The sequence below is a fragment of the Epinephelus lanceolatus genome, chromosome 21 (assembly GCF_041903045.1).
Source record: "Epinephelus lanceolatus isolate andai-2023 chromosome 21, ASM4190304v1, whole genome shotgun sequence".
NCBI classification, from domain to species: Eukaryota; Metazoa; Chordata; class Actinopteri; order Perciformes; family Serranidae; genus Epinephelus; species Epinephelus lanceolatus.
Genome location: NC_135754.1, coordinates 22,050,642 through 22,075,975, shown reverse-complemented (window position 1 = coordinate 22,075,975; position 25,334 = coordinate 22,050,642). Strand labels below are relative to the sequence as shown.

The window sequence follows — 25,334 nt, the reverse complement described above, 5'->3', positions numbered from 1 at the left end:
TTTACAGTAAGGCCCCGATCCTACAGAGCACTTTTTTTGTAATTGTTTTTAAAGAGATTGAAGCGTTTTGCTTGCAGCGTTTGCATTGCCAAGGGCCTGGCGTTTTTCCACTGTATATGCTTTGCATTTTTGCAGATGCATCCCACGTAGAACAAGTAGAAAAGTGTCTGACAATAGGCTCGTTCGAGATGAACTGCGCCTCGCCTGAAAAGTAGACGAGAGCAGGCGGCCGCAGCGGGGGGCGGTGACAAAAAGCTGCGGTGAAGTCGGACAGTTTCCCGACAGTTTCCAGCAGCCTTCAGTCCGTGCAGGAAGTCACAGACACACTAACATCCTGTCTGGAATGATGTCAATTAATTAAAAAAGTGATCAGGCCCATGTATCAGTTTGTTTTCACCATCAGTCACACAACATGTTTTCTGTTCACAGAATAAACCTTCAGATCAGACAAATACAATCTTAATCTCTAAAATTCAACAAAAATGAGTAGTTTATCTAAAACGTCATCTTGTTGAGTCCACGTCTAAACCAATCAGCTGTTAGATCAGGTGAGAGCCAGGCGGTGCCGTCGGTGGAGAGCAACTGCAGCGCCTGGCTCTAAAAACTGCGGCCGCCTCTCTCGCGCAGTTTTATCGCCGTCCACTTTTGTAAAACGTCAGAGCAAGTCGGGATGAAGTCAGACACGAAACTAACCGGCATGCATTGTGCGCCGATTGCCGGCGATCGAATCTGCGCAGGACTGGCTCATCTCGAACAAACCTATTGTGTTTTTTCTCATTGTCCAATCAGATGAATTGAGAGGCGGACCTTCTGTAGTGATGATGACAACGAACTAGTGGTGACTGTTGCTGGATATCCGAAGCTTCATGACTTTACCAACAGTAGTTCCCATAATCTGAACAGAAAACAGCAACACAGGGTAAAAAGGATGTCAGTAGCTTAACATTAAAACGCCATCAAGTAGTTGAGGCCACAGTTTGTTGAGATATTATAACTTGTCCTTGCAGTTTGGGCAACCTTTACTATCAAAACTTTTGACCAAAAATAATTTAAAAAGATAACTGTGTGGAGCCACAAAACATATTTAAGCCTTATAATAAAGTTAACACAGCCCGTTAAGTCTAAATTAGCCGACACTAATAGTCCAAATGAGCAGTCATTAATATGTTTTATCACAACATAGCGACTTTGTAGGGTGCAATTTATGATTATGTGGTACTTTAACTTTGCAGAGCTGGCAGTGAAAGCAAACAAATCTGTCCACACACTACTAAATTCTCTATTTTATTACAAGACTTTTACTTTTTTGGATTTGGCTTCCATAGCTAACCAGTTAAGAAGACTCAAGACTAGCCACTGCTATGGAGGTTCGGCAAAATTTCAAGGAAAAGGAGCAACAACATTTTAGTTATTGAAATGTTTTTTTAATTCGGTATATAAGCTTCACATTTTTACAATCGGAGAATGTAAGAATTCTTTAGGCCTACAACATTGATAAATGAATATTAAAATGTTAAAAACAGTAAGAAATAAAAAATTGTTAAAGCCACAGGGAGCCATTGGAGAGGGGCTAAAGAGCCACATGTGGCCCCAGAGCCACAGGTTGCCGACGCCTGGCCTGGGGCAACATTGAAAGTAAGCAAAGGGTTAGCTTAACACAAACTATAAACTGTATGCTGTAAGTTACCTGAAACAAGGACAGTTAAAAATAATAAAAATGACTTATCCAAAGTCTCAAGTACTGCAAAAATTTGCCTTTTTTTTCTGTTCGGCTCATGGTAACTACAGTGGGTGAAGTCATATAGCTCCAGGGAACCAGCAACAGCCACCCCCTTCTAAAAAACACTGTCTGACTGGAGGCAGGCAGTGCAGAGTGTTGCAACTTGCGAAACACGCTCTGAAGTGGCTCGGTCTCATCGGGGCCAGTGAACTTTACTTTCTGTCCAAAACCATTTTACATTAAATGTATGGTTGTACTTTGAGTAATATAAAGAGGTCATGTTGTCACCCAGCCCTTTATTTGTATAGTTCAGTGCACAGAAAAGTTGAACTCAATAGTCTTACTTACTTGTGGGAAAACTCATAAAGCCCTCAGGCAGATCTTTGTCTTTACTTGTCCTACAATTAGCAGCAGATCTCAAAGTCGCAAAGCAGTTCTCACACTCAGGTTGTACGTAAAGGGCAAATATTTTCCCACACAGGCAGTAAAGCCAAACAGATATGATGTCATTAACTGTTTTTCCTTTGCATTTGGATACATGACCTTTAAAAAATGTCCAGAATTATGTTTTTTACCATGTTGTTGCAGCACTGTGTGTCACCGAAGCACCTGTGGGACCCAATAGACCCATTATCCTCCCCCTTCTCCATTTACTTGAATTCCATTACAGCTTTTTGGATGAATAGGTCTGTCACTTAATGGCTTTGATTCCTCCTAAAGCTCCGTCTGCACATATGCAAAACTGATGGTCTCTTGAAGAAATTGGACATTGTTCATCACACAAATGAGACGAAATGAGAAATTCCAAGGAAGCCAGAGATCACACGCAGCATTGTTGCAACTTATTTATTCAACTTGTTAATTATGTTTCCACCTGGAAGCAAGAAGATTTGTAACTTGGTGTGTGATAGTAGACGCTAAACACAGGATTATGTCTGGAGGAAATCACATTGTGAATGCTACATGTATCAGCACATAACCTGCTTTGATAGTGACCAGACAGAGCGGCTGTGATTACAAGGCATTCCCAACAATGTTACATAAAGGCTGCTGTGAGATTCTGCCAGGAGCAGGAATGTGACCTTTTGACATTTGACCCTAAAAAGAGATAAACAGGATGGTATGTCACTGGATACACTCCTCCCGTTTTTCATTTTTAAGTGAGCTTCTACCTGGTGCAACAGCTGGTGGTGAATCTGTGCAATGGGCTGAAGGATATGGCCAAAAAAAACGTGGGTGATTCAAAAATATGCTCAAAATTAAGATTTTGTTTGTTTCTTTAGAGAAATGAAGGCCACAAAATGTGTGTCACAGTTTGTGGCCCTTTAAGAGTCCTGCCAATCTTTACTCTGCCTGTGCTGACATGATATTTTTACAGTTACAAGCGTCATGGATTATTTTTTAATACATACAATATTGAATACAAGTCATGGCTTGTAGGTTGTTAAGTAAATATTGTTGCAAGTGTTGGCATTTTCCAGACTCTGGGAGCTTGTATGAACTTATTTTCATGTCTGGACTGAACTGGCACACGTTTTTCTCATGTGATCGTTTCTGCAAAGCCACTCCCTGTGCTCCAAAACTTGGCTTGATATGAGAAGGGCCCCCGCTATTCGTGTTGCCATGGCGACGGTGCATTCTGCTGTGAACTTTGGAACAGAGCACACACACAGCACTGATTGTGTGTGACCTTAGAGAGCTCCGTGCAGGCGAAAACTTTTGACTTTACACGCTTGTTAGTGGAGGACGCTGACGACAGTGGGACTGTTTGAAAACTGGATTTGCTGCAGTTGTGCAACAAAGTAAAATATCCACAAAGGATTTTCTAAATAGTTCAAAAGGAAATAATAGCCCTGAATTTACTTGTGTGGCTTTGGATTTATATCAAAGATTTAAAAACATCAGTCTGTGCAAACATAACTTGTGAGGATTGAGGGGAAAGATAATCTAGGCATCATTATTTTGATAGGATTCAGCCTGTGTGAGGAGGAGTTCAGTCAGGTGTCAGCAGACTGTGAAACATGAAACAGATTCATCACAGAACTGGACTTTAGACTTCACTGGACTTGACCCGTCCTACTCAGCATAACCCCGTATGAATGTGACTGGAGCCAGATGTGAATGAAAAGAAAGTGTTCAAAATTTAAACAGAACATGACCAGATAAAAAATGGGCCTCTGTCTTAATTTCCACCACAAAAAGTTAAAGGTCTACTATGCAGAATTTACTGAAGTAATCCCTCTCAATCATCGCTTATAAGCCACTAGAAGTGTGTGGCGGTGTATTTAACTGCAGAGACTCTGTCCTCTGCCTGTATTTTCTTATTTTCTTCTTATTTTAAATGCTTGGGATGTTGTGTCCAGGTGCCAGAACATAAGCAGCAGACATCCAAGAGACACCATGCCGAAAAAATGCAGATATAGCGAGGCAAAACACCAAACAAGCTGAATCTAGGGTTGACTTTTACTTTTACATTCGCTGAAGAGCAAGTTTACAAAAAGTAACTGACAATCTTTCATAGTATACCTTTAATGTCTGGAATATGAAATTTTAATTAAATGCCTTTTCTTCTCCTCCTTCTTCTTCTTCTCCTTCTTCTTCTTCTCCTCCTCCTTCTTCTTATTTAAAAATGATATTATGACAGATCTAGTAACGCAGCTCTAAAGGAAGCTGAGGTATAGGCAAACATATTGTGTACAGCAGTTCAACAAGTGGATCATCCCAGTTCCATACTGAGTCAAAGCAGGGTTTGAGTATACGGACTAAACAAGGTCAGTTTTTGAGTCTGCTGCTGATCCACACTATTCTCCCACAATGCAATGCACTAAGGAAATAGAGGAGCTGCTCACAGCTGGAAAAAATTAAGCCCTTTGTCTTGTCCTAAACACTCCTCCTTGACCATAATGGAAAACATCATGAAGTCAAGGAAAGATGTGAAGGAGAATTCTTAAGGACCTGGGAAAAGACATCTGTGGTACCAAGAGAATCAGATTGCTCTTACTGTACAGTAGGCTCTATAATTATGAGACGGTGGCGGATGTTATTGAGGTGAGTCTGCTGTGAAGAAACTATAATAGACGACTAAAAGTGCATCACTTTGGGGCAACCCTGTACCTCGACGAGTAGACCTCATACAATTAGACTCCACTAGAGTCCATACTGCAGCAGCACGGGTTTAACTTTGACCTTTAGCCTTTTGCAGCAGGTCTTCCCCACTTTCTCCACTTTTATATTTTGTCCATCACTATCTCCATAACACACTAAAAAAGAGCATTACTTTGGTCATGTTATCGTAGCATAATGTTGACAGTGTGCCTATGGGTTTAACATATTGTTGAAATTTTAATAAGCATATTAGCAAGTAAGAATCTCTTTTCTGCATCGCTTTAAGTGTTGCTTCCACGAGGAATTTCAGGACAGCGTTTCCTCCTTTCTTTACAAATGACGGCTCAGTGTGCCCTATGCTAAAGGAGATAAAGAAGGAAGCTCTGAAGCACCTTTCATTAGCATTTAGAGAATTCAACCAGCTCTTATCAAGGCTGCAGCGTACATACTTCAGAGTCATTTCAGTCACTTAGCAAACTTCCTCAGCAATAAAGACTATTCACCCGCCCATGTGAATTGTGGGTGATGGTGAGTCCAGCTCCAGGTTTTCTTGTCTGCCACAGTGGTCGTCCTCCCTTGTGTCTGTGTGTCTCTGAGAGTGTGTGTGTTTAATGATGGTGAGTTCCCATCCATTCTCATGGTAATTGGAGGTCTGGAATGGAGTTTTTGCAGCGGGACACGCAGCCCTCCACAAGGCTCAGGAGCCGGACTTCAGATTGACAATGGACTATCGCAGAATGGGTGGTGTTGTTTGAACCACTGTGTGTGTGTGTGTGTGTGTGTGGGAGGGGGATGTTCTTGTTTTTGAAGTGGTCTGAAGAAAGTTGCAAGCAGCAGGTGGGTGAAGCCTCATCATCTTGTTTTCCCTCCCTCATGCTTTCTCTCTGTCTGAGCAAGAAGCAGCGATCTCTTGGTGCCTTGGAGAGAACGCCGCAGTGATTTTTAGGAAGAATATTTTGTTTTATGTTTGTTTTGTGTTTTTTCAGAAGAGATTTAAGATTTTAACTTGCAAAACAAACAAAAAAATCTGCATTGCACGCAAATGAGACAACGCATATTGACCATAAATCATAGATGGAGTGTGTGATACCCATACTCACTTTTCTTTGGGTCATTTTTTGCCATGCATGACTTCGCTGTCCTTTATTTGTGTCAGCTGTTATCCACTTTGTTAAATCCTTGATGACCTGTGCTAACACATCAGCTGTGACTGTGACTGCAGTCATACTGGGTGTGTGACGACAGAAGGTGCAGCGCAGTGAGAGATGTTGTCATCTTATGGTGCTATTAAGCACACTCCCTGTTGTGGCTGTCCCAGAAATCCACTCTGCTGTGTATTTTAATCTGTAAGCTTATTGACGAGCATGATTCATAAGGCGTAATCATGGCAATCAGGAACAGCTTGAAACCATTATGAAATTGTCTGATTCCTGTTAAGTGTTCAGGCTCCTGTTTCCGAGCAGCAGGTTCACTGAGTTCTCTGGAGGCGTTCGTAAATGTCCGAACCTTTCCAAATCTGGAACACAGCTGATGTAAAAGGAGCTGGTCCAGGTTTTACTTTGCAAAGATATCCAGATGAACCTGATTTTTGGAAACACGCTTGGCTCTACAATAGGCTATTGATTCCACCTGTTGAAGCCTGTGCAGTCAAGCAGTGACACACACTCTCTAACCCCCTTTGCACCTCGCAATAGAATGTGTTTTGGGTGATCGGATTGCAGTTGGATAGTGCTTGATCACAGTACAGGAAGAATGAATGAATATTAACATCAGAGCCTTAATGCATTTGATTAACAGAATTAATTAAATCCTTTTTCAGTTCTTGTCTATACTAGTGGTGGATAGGGGAATCACAGGCGCTCCCTTCATTAACCCATACAACCCATAACCCCCTTTATTTCAAGAGATGAAACAGGCAGTCTCTTTGTTTTATTTTTCCATACTCTCTAATATGTGTAACCAGGTCAGCGCTTCAATGCAACTCATTTATTAACCCTAATGCTGCTGGGTTTCTATGCAGACACCCCCGAGCCCCCTGCAGATCCCTGTGTTTTTTGTAGTCTGGATGTTTGCTTCCCACAGAGAGACGATCATACAATTACACATCACATCAGTTCTACAGTATCTGTGTGTTTTACATGTACTGTACACCCAAGGCTGATTGTATGCTACAGTGCATAATGGTCCTGCACGTGACATGCACACCCAGATCTGTTTAAATATGTTTTTTATCTTTGTAGAGTGTCTTAAACCTGTTGTTTTCTTGTTAAGACAAGACTGAAAATGCATTACATAGCGTTGATAATGCTTTTTGTACCGTTACTTAGCAGTTACAGTACACACAGTTTAATATATTCAACATCATACTTGCATTTGACCATGTCGTTGAGCTAGTTTGCCGTCATGGTTAAGCACATGTCTTTTAGTCACTTACTCTACAGCAGGAGACAACACTTCAAAATAAAAGTTAAGTGCCAGAAATTCACTGTACTTCAAAATAAAGTGTGATTTTTACAAACTTGACACATCCGTGAGTCACTGGCAGTCCATTCAGAGTGGACCTGTGACCCACTTTTAGACTACTACCCACCAGTTGGGAGCCACTGCTCCATTGGTCATCATATTACAGATATTGAATTAACAATCAACAGGTGTTTGGAGCCGGATCACACCTATAGAGCAATGAAAGAACAGCTGATTAAAATCACTGTGTTATAAGTAGAAATAGAATGAGACTAATAAGACTAACTAAGTTGATTTTGGTGATATATATTTTGAATAAAGTGTGTTTTACGATGACTTCACAAGACAGTTAATCTAATGTTAGTCTTAGTTTGGTGAAACTTGGATGGTCTACAGTTGTATTTTTCTGTTTAACAGGGAATAGGTGTAAGAATTGGCCAAAACTGAGTGTTTAATCTAGTGAGTTTACAGCCCTACTGACGTGTGTGGTCACCATAACAACTCAACAACATCGCCATTTTCTTTTGTACTAGTTAAATGACCAGGACAAATGGTTCAGTGTCCTTTCTGTCCATTCTGTTTCTATGATTAAATGTGATTGAGAGGAAAATGAGCTGGCCTCAGTTCGGCTCAGTGATTGTCTGAATTTAGAGACTTAAAAACATCATAGACCACTTTTCTAGTTTTTCTGATTAGAAAACCCATTGCTTGATACCACAATGAGGTTTTCAGACGTAAGTTGTTGTTGAGGGATTATAGTTTCTCTGATTTCTGGCGTCCAGTCACAGGTGTGTGATTCAGTAGATGCTAACTGATTGTTCTGTGGGTGTTTCCTGTTGTCGCAGACTGAGTAACACTGGGAGATCCTGTTTCACATGCTGATAGATGTGTGTTACACCTGACTTTATGGGCATCTGTGATTGTGTGTCTGTCAGATATAAAAAATTTTGGTATACATTCTTAATCACTAACTAATGAATCGCAGTTCTGCTGTTTCAAGCCTCTTGTGTGTGTGCAATCGTGCAAACAAGTGTGCAGTGCCTGTACGCTCTTTATAATACTTCACAGAACAAAGAAAAGTCCACAGAAGTGGGTCAAATTCTGGTCATGCGGCTTCACAGGTTGGTTATGATGGAAATAGCTGCGTATTTAAGCAAGTGAAGTGGAGCATATGATGTAGTTGTGTGTGCATGTGGAGGATCAAACGTGGGAATGAGCCGATTGATTCCAATTAAACTCCGAGTCTTTTGTTTTCAGTCTGCTCATTGTATTGTGTTGCTGCTGTGTGACTTTTAAAACCCATTAGCGAGCTACTTTCTCAGCAGTGGGGAAATGCTGGAGCGCGGGCAGTTGGCAGAGCAGCAGTGACGGACGGGAGATGTGGTGCGAGCGCTGAGAAAATCTCCTTGAGTGGAGCTTTAGCCAAGTCACGTGAAGAGAGGGAGAGAGGGATGAGGTCAGGGTGGGAGGAAGACAAAAGGCAGGTGGTGTGAGGATCAGACACAAAGTTGGCTCATAGAATATATTTTTATGTGTTTGCATCAAAGCGTAAAAAGCTTTGCTGTTATGTTTTGCAAGGTCTGAACTCAATAATCCCGTGAGAGGTGGTCTCACTCAGGAAGGAAATTCACAAAAGGATGTAACTGCGTGATGTGATCTGAACAAAACTGTGTCACTGCAGCAGTCTGGCCGTGTGTGTGTTTGTGTGTGTGTGTGCTAGTATTGTCAAGTGCATAGCATGGGGTAAGATGAGGGTAAGCAGAGTTAACTTCATTAGCCTCTATTAGCATCTGCTCGAGGAGTGAGGGTGACGTCAGCCTCACCCGTCAACACATGCTGCATCTCACCTGCTGAGATGTAACACAGTTTTAAACTAAAATAAACACAACCTCCATCTACAGCACAGATTTATGTACAGTAATACTTTAAAATGTCACACTGATCCACTCTGAACTTATAATCTAAGGTAATATAACATCAGTGCGTTAACAAATCCATGAGGAGACCAAAACCAACATCTCATGATACTTAAAATCTTGTCATTCCTGAGTCTATTTGTTCCATACTGAAGTTGTAAATCTTAAGAAATGGGTCATCATGAATATAAATTATCATATCTAAAGGAGAAGTCTGTAGGATTTAGAGAGCTTTATTGGCTTTGTTAATAGAATATAATATTCATAATTGTGTTTTCACAATTTATAATAATATTTATAATCAAATGAAACCAAGAATTACTGTGTTTTCATTAGTTTCAGCAGGGTTTATAATTCTGCGTTTAGTTAACACCATACCTACGACATAGTCTCTGTGTAGATGTGTATCATACGCCATAGCCTATGCTATAACCTGACTTGCAGCTCCTAAGATACGTTTGCATTTGTAGTGTGATTTATTCCGGTTTCTTATGAGTTGAGGAAAGTCTGCTAGCCAGTAGGCTAATTTTTGCAATGTAAATCGTCATAGGCTTATGCTAATAACGTTAGCATGTTGTATTTGTGGGGGAAATGTGTTTAGGAAGTGTTCTGTCTGTGAACCTTATTGATAATTTCGTACTTTTGTTTACTGTTGTCGCTGTTAATCCATGTTTTATATGTATTTTAGTTAGCTGAATCAATCAATGAAACTTTAGTGCACTTTACAGAAACTTAATACAGTGGCAGAGAAATCCGACACCAACTAGTGTTTTAGGTGTAATTTCAGAGCAGACACACCACTGCACGAGTATAAATGCTTACAATGGCATAGGCCACTTGCGCAGGCTACGGTGTAACCTATGTGTAATCCATCATCTTTTAGAATGAGCCCTTCATATCTACATTGGAAGCGGTTTTGTTCCACAAGGCCCGCCATGTTGCAACACCATGTTTCAACAGGTTTTTTAGGCTATAGAGACAGGCTTTAGAGAGGGCCTTTCACATATTTACGTTGCCTGAAGATCACCATAGGTTCTTCCGCACGCTTGGAAAGGGAGGTCGGAGGGTTGGTTGCAATCTGGAACCTCACTGCTAAATGCTACTATGCCACACTTAAGCAAACGTTATTTAAAAAGGAGTAAGTAGTGCATTTTGGGTGCTTTTTTCTAGCTGCAGATATGACGCTCTAGTGAGTATTACAGTAGCGTGACACTGTGTGTGGGATCGACTCTTAAAAAAACCATAGTGCCCATGTTCATGGTAACAAAAGAGCATGTCAGTGAATCCGACAGTGTGGCTTATTGGTGTGTTTTTACTAGTTTCTGCATGACAATGGAGGTCTGTGGCATGAAGGAATAAGCTCCGGCTTTGGATACACAAACAAATCATCCGTTGACAGTAAGAAAGACATAATGTATCACCAGACATATCCATCAACCTGAGAGCCCAATGACTTACTGAGTAATAAAAGATGCAGATATCAGAGCTGGCATGTACAACATGTATCATCAGTCTCCAGTGCTGTTATCTCTCCTCCCTCAGTCCCCCTTCTTCAATGTCTGCTCAGTCCCTGAGAGCCTGTACGTCTGTAGTTGCTGTCACAGGCCATTGTGCCACACACAAAGAGCCTGAGTCCACTCCAGTTTTGGGGCCATTCATAAAAAGCAGTGGTGCATAAACCAGGCTCTCCCTCCAGTCCCGGGCACCCCGAGAGATCAGCCCTCTGGGAGTGAGAGCAGAGACATTGATCAAAAGCCGGTCAGACAGGAGGAAGAGTAAAGGGCGGAGCGGGTGGGTGGGTGGGCAGGGGTAAGTTTGGATACAATGAATGGAGACGTGGGCTGGGAACGTTTTTCTCGTTCCCTTTTTAGACTTTGTTATCTTTAGAATACCCCGTTTGTGTTTTTGTGATACAACAAGCTTTGTGTTGGTGCCAATTTCATGCCTATTAATGAGCAGAAATTTGTCTCAAACTCTGCTTCATCCAAAAACTTACAATGAAAAAATAGAAGTAGCTGTAAGATGAAGATAATTTCAGATTAAATGGAGCTAAATCTGTCTCCTCTCCTGTCTCTACAGAGATGACGCTCCTTTCATCCCAACCTAAAACCCTGGACTCCACTCCGACCTCTGACTCCACCCCCACCACTGGCACCGAGGATCCTGAGCTGAGGATGCTGGAGAAGAGGTCAAAGGTCATCGAGGAGCTGCTGCAGACGGAGAAGGACTACATCAAAGACTTGCAGATGTGTGTGGAGGAGATCATTGAGCCGCTGCAGAGGAAGCAGGTAAAGAGATGGACACATTGTAAAGGTGGAGTAAGAGTGTGATTTTTGTTTTAACCAGCTCTGTGTCACCACGGTTTGAGGAGTGTGTGCAGATGAACGCTTGCCAGCCAAAATCCACCCGATTATGTGTTTCTGGTTGTTTCTAGATTTTTGCTAAAGGGTGGGGAGTTCCCGGTGCTGCTGGCAAAGGAGGAAGCCAAACACCTGTCACCTGCACACACTCCCCACACCGTGGTGACACATACCTGAGGCCACATTCACAAAGCTTCCTAGCGCTAAGAGTTGCTCCTAGTGATAAAATTCTAAGAAAATTCTTAAAATTGTGATGTTTTCTTAGAATTTTCCCTTGAAGTTAAGACTAGGTAAAGATAAAAGTTATTCACAAAGTGTCTTAGCCCTTAAGAGAGGTCCTAAGGTGAAAAACTGTTAGGAGCAGGGAGGGGGACTTTTAAGAGGCTTAAGAGTTTTTTAAGCAGAGGAGAAAATGGTGGAAACACAAAGACGTCAGAGAAATATTCTCCAAACAATGAGAGTGAGTTAACAAAATGCTACAGATTAGATCATGCAGGGATAGTACGTGTGGTTGATGTCTTTAGGGATGCGTACACATTCCCCACCTAGCGCTATAACGCCAGAAATAAAATGATCACAACACTAAGATATTTGGAAAAGTAAGCAATGATGACCTGTGATCACACAAACAACGACAACACTTTCACAGTCAGCAGTTCATTTCATTTCCATTGGGTGCCCACACCCTGCAGGCTCACCTAAGGGTGTATCTGTGACAACCAATCACATCTGTTAAAAGAATGCATCATACCAAAAAATGGGGTTAAAGTTTCTGTCCCTTCCTTGCTCAGAGTCGCTCTGAAAACTCTCCTAAATCACTCCTAAGCTAGGACTCCTCGCTAAAAAATGTTACGGCTAAGTTAGGAGCTCTCTGAGAGTATTCTAAGAATGTTTGTGAATACGGCCCCAGGTAATTTTCAGCAAAGTATCCCTGTGAGAGCGTGGTTTGAAAAAGCTGAATGTCTCAAATATTTATGGAGTTGATAAGAGGTTCCTGTGAAACATCCAGCTCAACAGGGGGCTTTTGAAATACACGTTCATCATATTTGGGATATGAAGTTGACACAGAAGAAACCTGGTTATTCTATTGTCCTGTAGGCATGAGTATACACATATTTTCCCTTCTCAGATTTACAGTAACTTCATCTAATCTTGAAGATGAGAGCAACATTAAAATGTATTGTCTACATTACAAATGTCAGATTTTAACTTTTATTTTCATATATTTTACATTATAAGTTATCTCATTTCTTGACTAACGACTGCATTACTTAAATAGAGGAGGCACCTGGGAATGTAGCAGAGAATGATTAGAAACCTGGATAAGATGTTTAGATATGATAGTATCATTAGTTTCTAGGGGCATTCTCCAGCTAGTATAAACAGGTTTCTTAAACCTGTGATAAGAGCTCTTTCTAGGTCTCTGAATCAATGATATACACATAACCATCATACTCCAAAAACAGTCATAATTAGGATAGGTGTGTGTTTGGCTCTGTGTTCATCTTCTGACATTGTTTTAAACCTTTGTATCTGCATTTGCAGGTGAAGAATGTGGACTTTGAAGGACTCTTTGGCAACATCAGCTCCGTGATTGACCTGTCACAACGCCTGTTTGAAACACTGCAGGACTCAGACTCTATCGGTAAGGAGCTAGTTTTTAAAAGATGCATATCTTATGAAGTAATTGTTTCACCAACGGTCGAGTCAAGCAACTTCTACCTGCACGCTGTGCTTTGTACTTTATTCATGGTTCAACGATAAGCTGTCACCTGATCAGATTTTATTGGCTGAGTAAGACTTTGAACGCATTTTAAAAATAGCCACTGTAAGAGGAAGGAGATGTTTTTTATTTTGCCCCGAAACAATCTGCACAAACGTACCCAACGTTTTTTTTTTTTTTAATCTGTTTGGGTGTAATTTTTCATATTACTTTAACATACCCTTCTTCTTCCTTCCCTATTTCCCTTTCAAAATGAACACATGACCTTATGTTTCTGCACCCTGTGCTCTCAGGAACGGTATTTCTGGGCTTCAAAGCCGAGCTGGAAGAGGTGTACAAGATCTACTGCCAGAACCACGATGACGCCATCTCTTTGCTCGAGACCTACGAGAAAGACGAAAACATCCAGCGTCACGTGTTGGAGTGTCTGGAGAGACTGAGGTGAGTCACTGAGAGGCGGAAAAAATGACCGAAAAAGAGTGTTTTGCATTTTGGCTTTGACTAGTGTTTGACTTTGAAAAATCCTTTGCACCTGAGTGATCCAAGATGTGCATGTTAGTGTGTGTAAGAGCATGAAAACAAAGCAAGCGTGGCCACTAATACAAAGATACAGTTAAGGTAAAACAGTAACTATAAAACACTGTTGATCATTTAAGTTATTTAAGTTAAGTTATGATTGAAGTTATGTTGTTATGGAGTTCAAGGCTACAGTGAGACTTCCTGTAAGCTGTTAGTCACATGGAATTAATTTATGATGGGGTTTCTTCAGCAAACTTTGAACTCTGACACATGGGCATGTTATGATAGACAGGGGCAGTCTTAGTAAATATTTAAACACAAGAAAAACTCCCTCAGGCGGAAACATATTTACACTTAAACCCTGCCATTTTTGCATAAAGACACCCTCACTTCACTCGTGCTGTGGTCGTGCCACATGAACACGATGAGATGGAGCACGGTGACTGCTCCTCAGTAATGCAGAGCAGTCGAAGAATGCGCCCTGCCTGGTTTCACCTGTCTGGTTTCACCATCTGTGACTCAGGCACTTGAGTTGACACTGCTATACAATAAAGTCATCAATCTGTGTTTGAAGGTAAACACAGCGTCTGTTAGACCGGAAGCTTTAGAAAAAAAAGGGCGCTGCTTCTAAGAAGTCCTAATAAACAAGAGGACAATGTACAGCTGTGTGTGCACGTACGGCCGAGCCCTTGTTGACATGGAGTTCTTTTTAGTTTCTTTTGAGAAACAGTTCTTCCAGGCATATTTTAGAAGTTTTTAATTGAGTTGCCAGCCCAGGAAAATTGAGCTTTTTTTCTAATTGCTTAGGAGCAATAGGCTAATTTTGCAAAACTCTACACACCAACCACAAAATCTTCCATCAAACAGCAAACAATTCTTGTAAAACTCTTTTTAAAAATGTGTTTTGGTCAATACCATCCTTTAAACAAGCACATGAAGCACCGACTGAGACACACTGATAGTATAAATGAAAAACACCTGTGGCTTTTGCTTCAGTGTGCAGGGCGTCATAGTTTGCAGTACAGTTTTGTCATACATGTAGTAAACAGATACACACAGGTATCTAAATGTGTAAAGTACAGATGTGTATTCTGAAAACAAATATCAATACAAATAGGGGACATTTTTTTATCTCAAATAATGTGCTAACTCTCTTTAACTCTTTGAAACCTGGAGCGACCTTTGGCAAGTACTTAAACCTTAGAAACTTGAGCAAATTTGTGTGATTTCTTTCAAAAACCTGGGGAAAAGGGATTGAGCATCTTTGTAAGACATGCCCAACAAATTGCAAAAAATATAGTAGATTTAGAAAATTTAAAAGAAAAAAAAGAAAAAGCTAGGGAAAAACAACATTTATAATTATTATTTTTAATTTTCAAAATTATGTGACAGAATTATTTTAATCTTTAAGTACTCTTTCCAGGTTATTTCCTTGTTTCTTTGTTTTTAATTTACTGTTTTTACTGATTTCTTGCTAATTTTTTGGGCCATATTCTTCTATATTGCTCATTGCCTTTTTCCCCATGTTTTCAAACTAAATCAAGCCAATTTGTTTAGGTTTCAAAGGGTTAAACAAATGAAGTGCAGTAGAAGAAAATAAAACATTTCTGTAAGAAAAAAGAACTTAAAAAATGATCCTACATTTCACTGTCTTTGTGGTTCTGGCCTCAAGACCTTATCTACAGCTCTCAGTTGAGTGTTGGCCTCCATTATTGTCCAAAAGTTTACCTGTAGCACAGTTCTGATTTATAAGTGAACTCATCATCTTGAAGTGTTACATGTAACAATCAGGGCTGGGCGATATGTCCTGAAAATTATATCACAATATTTTTAGGTTGTATCTCTATACATGATATATATCACAATATTTTTAGGTTGTATCTCGATACATGATATATATCTCGATATTTTTAGGTTGTATCTCCATACATGATATATATCTCAATACTTTTAAAATCTCCTCAGAAGCACTTCAATGCTAGGACTGGGAGACAGAATCAAACACAACAATATTTCTGACCAAATACCCTCTCTGGTGCAAAACAGTTGTCAGTATTGATTTATAAATTAATATTAACACAATAAGATTTTTGATCAATAATCATCAATAAAGTGGATATATAACGACTAAGTGGGTTAAGGCGAGCAATTAAACAACTAAAAAGTGTGGTAAGTCAATACATTTACATTATTTTACTGTCATTCAGCCTTTAAAATGAGGGAAAAACACCATTTATGCCATATCATGATACAACAATTTCCAAAATCTAAGACGATGTATAGTCTAATACACTGTATACTGTACTGTGTAAACAGAGGCTAAAGAGACTGAAATCAAACAGTTAAACTAAGCAGTTTGTAAAGGCAATTGGCAAAATAGTGCAGCACTGCAGGGACCCATGTTCACAGTTTAGCTAGAGGTGTGTCCTTAAACAGCAAACTGAGTGTAAAGTGTTGAGTTGTGTTTGTTATAAAATTCCAAACTGAGTGTAAAGTGGAGAACATGTGTTCATGGTTTCAGTAATAGTGCCTCCAGAGTCACTGTTATGGCTGTTAAAGTCTTTTCTCAAGTGTGTGTGCGACTGTTGCACCCTATTCAGCTTTAAAAGGTCATGTGTTCTGCCACCTTCTAGAAATTGCCAGTTTTACTGCCACACTGGGCCTCCGTCCAGCTTTAGGAGAGAATTCACAAAACAAAACCATAACAACCACGGGTGCAGCTGGCTCGACTCTTTTACTAACCTTTCAAAGCAAAATCCTGCAGATTTAGTGTCTGCATTAAATCTTGTGGAAAAAATGAATCATTCATGAAAGTTGTCGTCAGGTCAGAGGTTTATAAATCCTGTTTTTGTCATCTTTCTATCTCTTTCCAACCCTTCCCCACAACAGGGCCATATATCGCGAGTGGTAAGTCTCCCCAACGAGTGTCGTCATGATTTCCAGCATGAGAATCATCTTGACCGCATGCTTTTTGCTCACTAACCCTCCTGGAAATTACCTCTGTGTGTGTGTGTGTGTGTGTTGAGTGTGGAAGACTCTAAAAGCCGTCTGTGCCGCCTTTCCAATTCCCTTTCCTGGATTGAGATGGACTTGTGTTGTGTTTGCACGTGCATGTGAATACTGTGTGCTGCTATTGTGAAGGGAAATATTCCTGCTTGTGTCTGGATAAGCAATGTAATTGTTGATCCTCGGAAACACATCTAATGCCATCTACTGGACTGAAACAGCAACAACAGCTTACTGTAACTGGTGTAGTCAATATTATTAAAAGAAAAACATGAGTTGTAAGAAGATATGAAGGTCTGAACGTTCTCTTTATGGACATCAAATTACGCAGTTAAATGTGTTGCTGATTTGTCCTCTAGATTGCATTAAAACTAAGCAAATCAATATTGTGTTTTATCGTGCCTTCCCTGTTATTTTATGTCTCCCAAAACTGCATTGATCATCATCACAATATGTGAATATATGATGATAGTTGCTTATCATTGGATCATGAAATCCACATGATACATTGACGTGTGTTACATGAACATGGGAACATAATTTAATAGCCGTGCCTGTGATAGCGTCTGAGTGTATGAGTCTCTCTTCACATAATCTCATTCTTCCCTCCAACCAAATTCTGTCTGCTGTGTTTGTTGCCTTTTCAGGGGGAAAACCAACTACATCAACCTCGGCTCTTTCCTAATCAAGCCGGTGCAGCGGGTGATGCGTTACCCTCTGCTCCTGATGGAGCTGCTGGGAGCCACGCCAGAGAGCCACCATGACCGGCCTCAGCTGACTCAGGCTCTGCAGGCCGTCAAGGAGATCAATGTGAACATCAACGAGTACAAGCGCAGGAAGGACCTCGGTAAAAAAAATCTCTTAACGGGACAGATTTTCCTCTTACGTGTAGTGTTATATATCAGTCTGTATTGTTTTGTTGTGAGTTGCAAAGTGTGGAAGAAAACAGCAATCCAACAGACCTTGTTGTGAGCAGTTTCATGAAGGAACTATTTTCTTTTAACTGTATAACTGTGCAGAGGGAAGTGTACATCTACTAATAGCTCACCTCCCAGCTGGCACCTGACGTAAATATGACGTCAGAAAGATGTTGGACTCTTACGTCGGACAGAAGTAAAATTTAGGTGGGAATGAAAATCAGGTTGACAACACTTTAAATGTCTAACAATGTAAGAATTTCAGGTTGAGTGGACGTTAGCATTATGATGTTTTGTAGACGTTGGGTTTTGTTCACTTGTTGTCACAACTTAAACACAAGCCTCTCGTCCATGAGTAGATGCACTCTTCCTTCTGCAGCGATACCGTTGGTGGGTGTAGCTCAGTAGAAAGAAAATAGTTCCTACATGAAACTGCTCCCAACAACGTCTGTGGATTATCTTGAGTAACCAGGGGCCTCATTTATAAAGCTTGCTTACGCACAAAACGGGGCTTGAAAGTGGCGTACGCCACTTCCCACGCAAAGGTTGTGATTTATGAAAAATAAACTTGGGGGGAGAATGTGCACACCTGTAAGCAAACTCTGAGTCATGCGTGCGCACATTTTGGAGACACTGGGAAGACGGCGAGGTGGAGAAGGGGAGTCAGATTTTTATTGATGTCTCACACAAATTTAATGTCACGCTATATCCACCTTAGATCCACGTTATCATTGAAATTAAATCCAGCAGCCTTATTTTGCGCTTGGAGTGAGGGATAATTGTTTCATAAAAACATTGTAAAATCCAACTCAAATCCTGAATTGAAATTCTTTCTAAATATGTATTTAATCCGCACTGCCTCTAACGTCTCATTGTCCACTCTGTGAGCGCAGGAGGGGGAGAGGATGGCGCGACTGCATGGAATATATTTATTTATTTAGCTAATATTTCCAGTGCATTCATCATGTCTCGAAATACAGCCATTAAGCACAACCGTTACACTCATTTCATCAGCCCTACTTAGACATTTGCTGTTCATGACAAAAGCGGCATGAAGAAATGTGTTCGCCTATTACACGTTCATCTTTGAATTGTATTTCAAATTACACGTTGTATTTTGGGACAGGGATACCACTAGTTCATGCTATAATTCAGGCCGGGTGTCTGATCAGACTAATTGCCATAAACATATAAATACTGTGGTGACCCTCGTGCGTAATTGCGCAAGATGGCACTGGCACATACTCCTTTTTGCCTCCACCTTTAATAAATGTGATTCTTTATGTCGCACATCAATGTCAAACATCTTCAAATTTAAAAGCAACACATTAACTACATGTTGGTAAAGGAGTGGAAATATTTGGTCTACCTTTAGATCAGACCACTTTTTTTTTTGTTCTGTCACTGTCCGTGCAGTCCCACAGACACAGCTGACAGCATCAGCAGCGCTGATGTGTTGCCACTTTTTTCCGCTTTCTTTTTTCTTTTTTTTTTTAAAGATATTTTTTGGGGCTTTTTAGCCTTTAATGGATAGGACAGACAAGTGTGAAAGGGGGAGAGAGAGGGAGTGACATGCAGCAAAGGGCTACAGGCTGGAGTCGAACCTGGGCCGCTGCGGCAACAGCCTTGTACATGGGGCGCCTGCTCTACCACTAAGCCACCGGCGCCCCTTTTTTCACTTTCTTTTATTAGTGATCCCGCTGCTGTGGCCACCAAATAAAATCTTTCTTCAGTCCTCCACCTCCTGTTAAATGGTCTCTAGCTCAGTCTCGGAGAAATTCCGTTTTTTGGTTCGTTTCTCACACCTGTCGCCGTGACTCACACAACGAGAGAACACTTGCATGCCGGCTTATTTATATGCAGATCGCATTCATGAGGTGATTTGCATGACCATTTATGGCTGAACTAGGGCGTGTAGAGGGCGGAATATGAGGCGGATCTGGGTGCGCACAACTCCAGGAGGTCTGTGATTTATAAAGAGAACATTGCGTGCAAGTGTGCGTGCGCACGGTTTTATAAATCAGATTATTTTTTGGTGCATGCCATTTTCAGCTTTTGGGCGCACGACAACTTTTAGTATGAATCCTAAGCACTCTTTTATAAATGAGGCCTCAGGTCATGATTTCTGGAAAGAGACATTGCTGTTGAGTTTACCAAATGTATTTTTTGGGCGCTTTAAGCACTAAAAGCCAAGCACCATCTAGTTGCATTATATTGGAAAGAAGGCAGACATCTCTACGGCCGATATCTCCAACACTCGGCAACTCACACCAAAACAATCTAAATTGCTAAACTGCACTACAGAAAAGAAACAAAATATGCACTTTTGATTTTGGGGTGAACTGTCCCTTTAAAGCCTGCTGGTTTGTCTGTATTTGGGAAATTATTTATCCAGTACAAAGTCTGAACTCTTTCCCTCTGCTGCCCCCAGTGGTGAAGTACAGGAAAGGCGACGAGGACACGTTCATCGACAAGATCTCCAAGCTGAGCATGCACTCCATTATCAAGAAATCCAACCGAGTTAGCAGCCACCTCAAACACCTCACAGGGATTTCACCCCAGGTACAACACTGCTCCAGCCTAAGTTCTTAACCCGAGAGGAGAGAAGACTGTGTATATGTAGTGTGTCTGATCTCTCTCTGTCTTGGACTGTTTCACAGATTAAAGATGAAGCGTTTGATGAGGCTGAGAAGAAGTTTAGGCTGCAGGAGAGACTCATCAAGTCCTTTATCAGGGACATTTCCTTGTACCTGCAACATATAAGAGTAGGAGCATTTTACCATTATCACATTAAAACTCTAAAGTAGATACACTCAAAAATACCATGTCTGAGTCATGACATTTTTAATTGCATCTAAAGTATTTACAAAATCTTGATGTACTTGCACTGATTGTAATAAAATGCATCTCTCTAGGAATCTGCATCTGTGAAGGTCTTGGCAGCCATCAGTTTCTGTGACATCTACACAGAGCGCAGTATCCTCGACCCCGAGCGCTTCCACAGAGCTCACCGCTGCATCAGCGACAAACAGTTCACTCAGTTTGTAAGTCCTCTTCCTCTGTTTCCTTAGTTGCAATAAAAGTGCACTGGGAATGACCTCTGATCACATCATATTATCTATCCACCCCCCTTTACCTCATTCGCTGAGCAGAAGGAGCGCACAGAGGCCTTAGTCATCAACCCACTCACGCAGCTTCTCCTTATGTTCGCCGGGCCGCACAAACTCATCCAAAAGCGCTTCGACAAGCTGCTGGACTACGACAACTGCAAGGAGCGCGCCGACCGCCTCAAAGACCGCCGTGTCCAGGATGAGCTGCAGGTGGCGCGCAACAATTACGAGGCGCTCAATGCCCAACTTCTGGACGAGCTCCCGAAGTTCCATGGTGCAGCAGAGGAGCTGTTTACGGGCTGCGTGAGGGCTTTCGCTCAGGCTCAGAAGGACTTTATGAAGACGACACTGGGAGAGCTGAACCCCCTCCTGCAGGCTGTGAGTGTTCCTTTGTTTATGCAGGTGTTGATGGAAGTGAGACATGTTTTTCCCTATATACGTGTATGGACTCATAGTATTAATTCCCAATAGAGTGCTGCAAGGATACTTTTACCACTCTGGTTTCCACGTCAAAAAGCCTGTATTTTAAGACACCTGAAAGCGTAAAAAGTATGATTGGGGTATTAACTGAGAATGTTCCTAACGACTTATTTACCAGTTTTACTTACCTTATGTTATTAACTTTTTCTTTCTGTTTGTCTCCAGTTTTCCAACAAAGCTGTCACAGAGGGCAACCTGATCGCCAAGTTCCAAGAAGAGTACGGCCGAGTCCTCCAGCTCCTGCAGAGCTTTAGCTTCTGCCCGGAGAACCTTCCTCCTGCCACCACCACGAAGAAGACCTTTGAGAAGAAGACTCTGGAGAAGCAGACCTCCAAAAAGCAACTGCAGGGACCTGTGAGTGGACATCTAATCCCATTCTGCCACACTGTATTTTAATAAATAATGCACAAGGAGTTTAGGATCTAACCAGGAGCCTTGTTCTTGTCGCTTTCAGCCCAATTACGTCCTGCAGACAGACGAGCACCGTGCTGCACTTCTGGTTCGCTACGGTCCTGAGAAGCTTTTCCAGGCAGAGAGAAACTTCAACGCAGCCCAGGATCTGGATGTCTCTATACTGGAGGGAGATCTTGTGGGTGTGATCAAGCAGCAGGACCCAATGGGTAGCCACAACCGCTGGCTAATTGATAATGGAGGTAGGTAGTTTGTAATCCGAGCCCTGATTGGAAATGTTCAATCATAATTCAATCGTCCACGCATTTTGGATGTCTGAGCCTCTGACATTGGAGATAAACAGTGCAGCAGTAAAATCTATTTCTGTCTTTTCTTGTTTTGCAGTCTCCAAGGGTTTCGTATACAGCTCCTTCCTCAAACCCTACAACCCACGCAGGAGCCAATCAGACGTCTCCATCGAGAGCCAATCATCTAATGAGTCCGGCTACGGCGGCTCCTCGCCTGTTTTCTCCCGCCAAAACAGCAACAGCACGCTGACCTTCAATCAGGAAACAGCCACCGTCAGCTTTTCCACAGCGCAGCCCCAAAGTCAATCATCGCCACACCCTTCGCTGGACTCCAGCTCATCTCGTAGGAGTCACCCCAGAGATGTTCCCAACCCCGACTCTGCCAGTCAGAGCAACTCCATAAACTCCTCCCCGAGAAACCCCTCAAACCGCCGGGAATTCTCAGACCAATCACACCGAAACTCCTCCAGTCACAGAGACACCGAGCCTTCTTACCGACATTCAGGCAATCACAGAGACGCGTACGACACAAGTTATGCGAGTCCGAGCAGCCACAAGGAGACGTCGGACCTCTCGGAGACAGACTCTTATTCTTCGCTCAGAAACAATCACTCGCAGCGGTATGGACACACAGACAAAAGCTACAGTTCATACCAGTGGAGAAATGGAGATAATGGTAGCCACAAGAGGAGCGCTTACCCCAGGGATGAGTACATCGAGCCGGAGCCAGAGCCAGAACCAGAACCAGAACCTGAAGACGAGGGTGAACTAGATGGTCATCAGGTGAGATTTAGTGTGAATGCAAGGAGTTTTCTGCTCTATTTTTTAGAATATCTCCAGAACACTGCAGTTTAGATACTTACTTTAAATCGACTCTGCTTCATTGCTGTTGTAGCTTTTCAGCGAGCACTCTCTTTCAGAAGTTTTGTAATCCAGCATGAAACAACAGTGTTTTTTGAAGATTTTTTGGGCCGATTTTGCCTTTAATGATAGTGCAGCTGAAAATGGACAGAAGTGGGAGAGAAAGGGGGGATGACATGCAGCAATGGAGAAATGGAATTAATTAACTGTGTTAAACAAAAGGAAAACATCTGTTCACAGCTGATATAAATTACTTTCTTAATTATGATACTCAAATGCATCTGTGGGAAACTGTTTTGCACAGTTTAGAAAAAAATAGGATTGCAACATCTCTATTTTCAAGTGAATGTTTTGAACTCTTATCTGACTAACACAGGGGTAGGCAACCTGCAGCTCTGTAGCCCCTCTCCACTCCAGTGGCTCCTAGCATTTTGATTTCCATTTATTGTTGTAGGCCTAAAGTGATTCTTACATTCTTCAACTGTAAAAATATGTAGCCTACATACCGGTTTTAAAAAATGCTTTAACATTTCGTCAACTAAAATGTGTGTGATACGTCTGTGGCTTGGCGCCTTGTCCTCTAAAAACATCACTAGAGATAGCTACAGTAATCTTGAGTCTCCCTCGCTGGGCAAGCTGTGGATTCCAAATCCATAAAGGGAAACGCCTCAGGGGAAGAAAGAGAATCTAATAGTGCATGGACAAATTCTTTGCTTTCATCAGCAACACTGCAAAGTTAAAGTACCAAATAATCAAAAACAGCCCACTGCAGAACAGCCACCTTGTGCTAAAACATATAAATGAATGCTCATTTTAGATCTGTCAGCAATGTTGAGAGGCTAAATTTGATTTGAGAGCTGGCTCTTTTTATAGTAGGTTGCTGACCTCTGGACTAACACAACTTTGTAATTTATTCTGATGGCATCAGTTTCCTGTTTGTAGAAAAATGAAATAGTCATGATGAGAAGTGGTGCATTGCTGTCAGATGCTACAGTGCTGCCCAAGATAGATAGATGGGACAAAAACATAAATAATACTGCTTTTAGAGTAGAACATTTACTAACGATATTGTTTTTCTTTACTTGTTTGCAGATTTACTACGCTCTCTACTCCTTCGATGCCCGTTGTGCCAACGAACTGAGCATCTCAGCCAATCAGCGGCTGCGGATACTGGAGTTTAAGGACATGAACGGAAACAGCGAATGGTGGCTGGGGGAGGCGGGAGGCCGGCGAGGCTACGTGCCTTCCAACTACATCCGCAAATCAGAGTACACATGAACAACCCCGAGACTGTCCTTGGACCTGAAGGAGGCTCACTCTGCGAGCAGACAGAACAAAGACAAAAAAAGACAAACAAGCGGTGACTCATTTTGGATCTGTTGTCGTGGAGTTTGATAGTGAGAAGGACTGACTATTGCTGCTGACTCTGCTCCTTACAGTTAGCGTTATATGCCTATATTTATAGACTTTTTCTATTATTTTTACTTAGTGGAAACTGCACCCTACTCCCTCTTGTTTCCAGGGAAACAACCTGTGAATTGCACCAGATTTGTTTTTGCCATATTCTCTGGAGCTGAAGACAATGAATTGTATGTTTGGGAGAGCGGTCTTAAAGGTTAGCGCGTTGGGAGATTGCAATGGAAATGTGAATGTTTTGGGTTCAGACTACAAACATCAAGTGGTATGCAGACAGACTGACCTAAACACTGTGTTAATGACTTTTTCCTGCATGTGGTTTATTACGCCACTAGAATGATGAATGAATATTAGATGCATCTTTACCATACTGCTCTACAATCAAGGTTTGACGCACTTAGGATGATTATCCACCGGTTGCAAGTATTGAAGTGTCTGTGGAGCCATCAAGTATCTGGAGTGTTATATGAAATGAATACAGACTGTTTGAATTAAACCCAAGGACAAAGCTGAATGACATATGATATATGGTTTACAAGCACTCCCCTTGTCAACAACCTGAATACACTTTTGAGCTGGGTTGATACTGTGCAAACAGGTGATGACTCGGTTTACCTGTAAGAGGAGGATAACAAATTGGGAGCGAGGAGTTGTGGTTTGATCTCAGCTCTGATTTCTCCACATACTTCCTATGTACATTATATATAGTGATGTATATTGAGAATATGCTATTGCACCCACTGTAAAGTGATCACTGTTTGAATAAAAAACAGCTCAGCTGACAAATCGAGTGACGTCTGAAAGAATTTGTTTTTCGTGGGTTTTCTCAGGGTGCTCCAGCTTCCTCCCACAGTCCAAAGACATGCAGGTTAATTGATGACTAAATTGTCCGTAGGTGTGAATGTGAGCGTGAATGGTTGTCTGTCTCTATGTGTCAGCCCTGTGATAGTCTGGTGACCTGTCCAGGGTGTACCCTGCCTCTCACCCAATGTCAGCTGGGATAGGCTCCAGCCCCTGTGCGACCCCCAACAGGATAAGCG

At 41.6% G+C, this 25,334-nt stretch overlaps 1 protein-coding gene across 3 annotated transcripts in view; it reads left to right on the top strand.

The window, feature by feature from the left end:
- Window positions 1-25,084, top strand: part of dnmbp (dynamin binding protein) — a 71,695-nt gene extending 46,611 nt beyond the window's left edge. For 2 of the 3 annotated variants that reach the window (XM_033611343.2, XM_033611345.2), the window contains 13 exons: window positions 11,284-11,492; window positions 13,110-13,209; window positions 13,581-13,728; window positions 16,696-16,713; window positions 17,460-17,659; window positions 20,161-20,291; window positions 20,390-20,494; window positions 20,645-20,773; window positions 20,882-21,217; window positions 21,485-21,673; window positions 21,774-21,972; window positions 22,115-22,800; window positions 23,971-25,084. In XM_033611343.2, coding sequence (XP_033467234.2) covers window positions 11,284-11,492; window positions 13,110-13,209; window positions 13,581-13,728; window positions 16,696-16,713; window positions 17,460-17,659; window positions 20,161-20,291; window positions 20,390-20,494; window positions 20,645-20,773; window positions 20,882-21,217; window positions 21,485-21,673; window positions 21,774-21,972; window positions 22,115-22,800; window positions 23,971-24,156 — 2,636 coding nt within the window. In that variant the 3' untranslated portion in view covers window positions 24,157-25,084. Of the gene's footprint in view, window positions 1-5,643; window positions 5,663-11,283; window positions 11,493-13,109; window positions 13,210-13,580; window positions 13,729-16,695; window positions 16,714-17,459; window positions 17,660-20,160; window positions 20,292-20,389; window positions 20,495-20,644; window positions 20,774-20,881; window positions 21,218-21,484; window positions 21,674-21,773; window positions 21,973-22,114; window positions 22,801-23,970 lie in introns of those variants that run through there. The other variant, XM_078163724.1, reaches the window with a different exon arrangement.
- The last annotated feature ends 250 nt before the right edge of the window (window positions 25,085-25,334 follow it).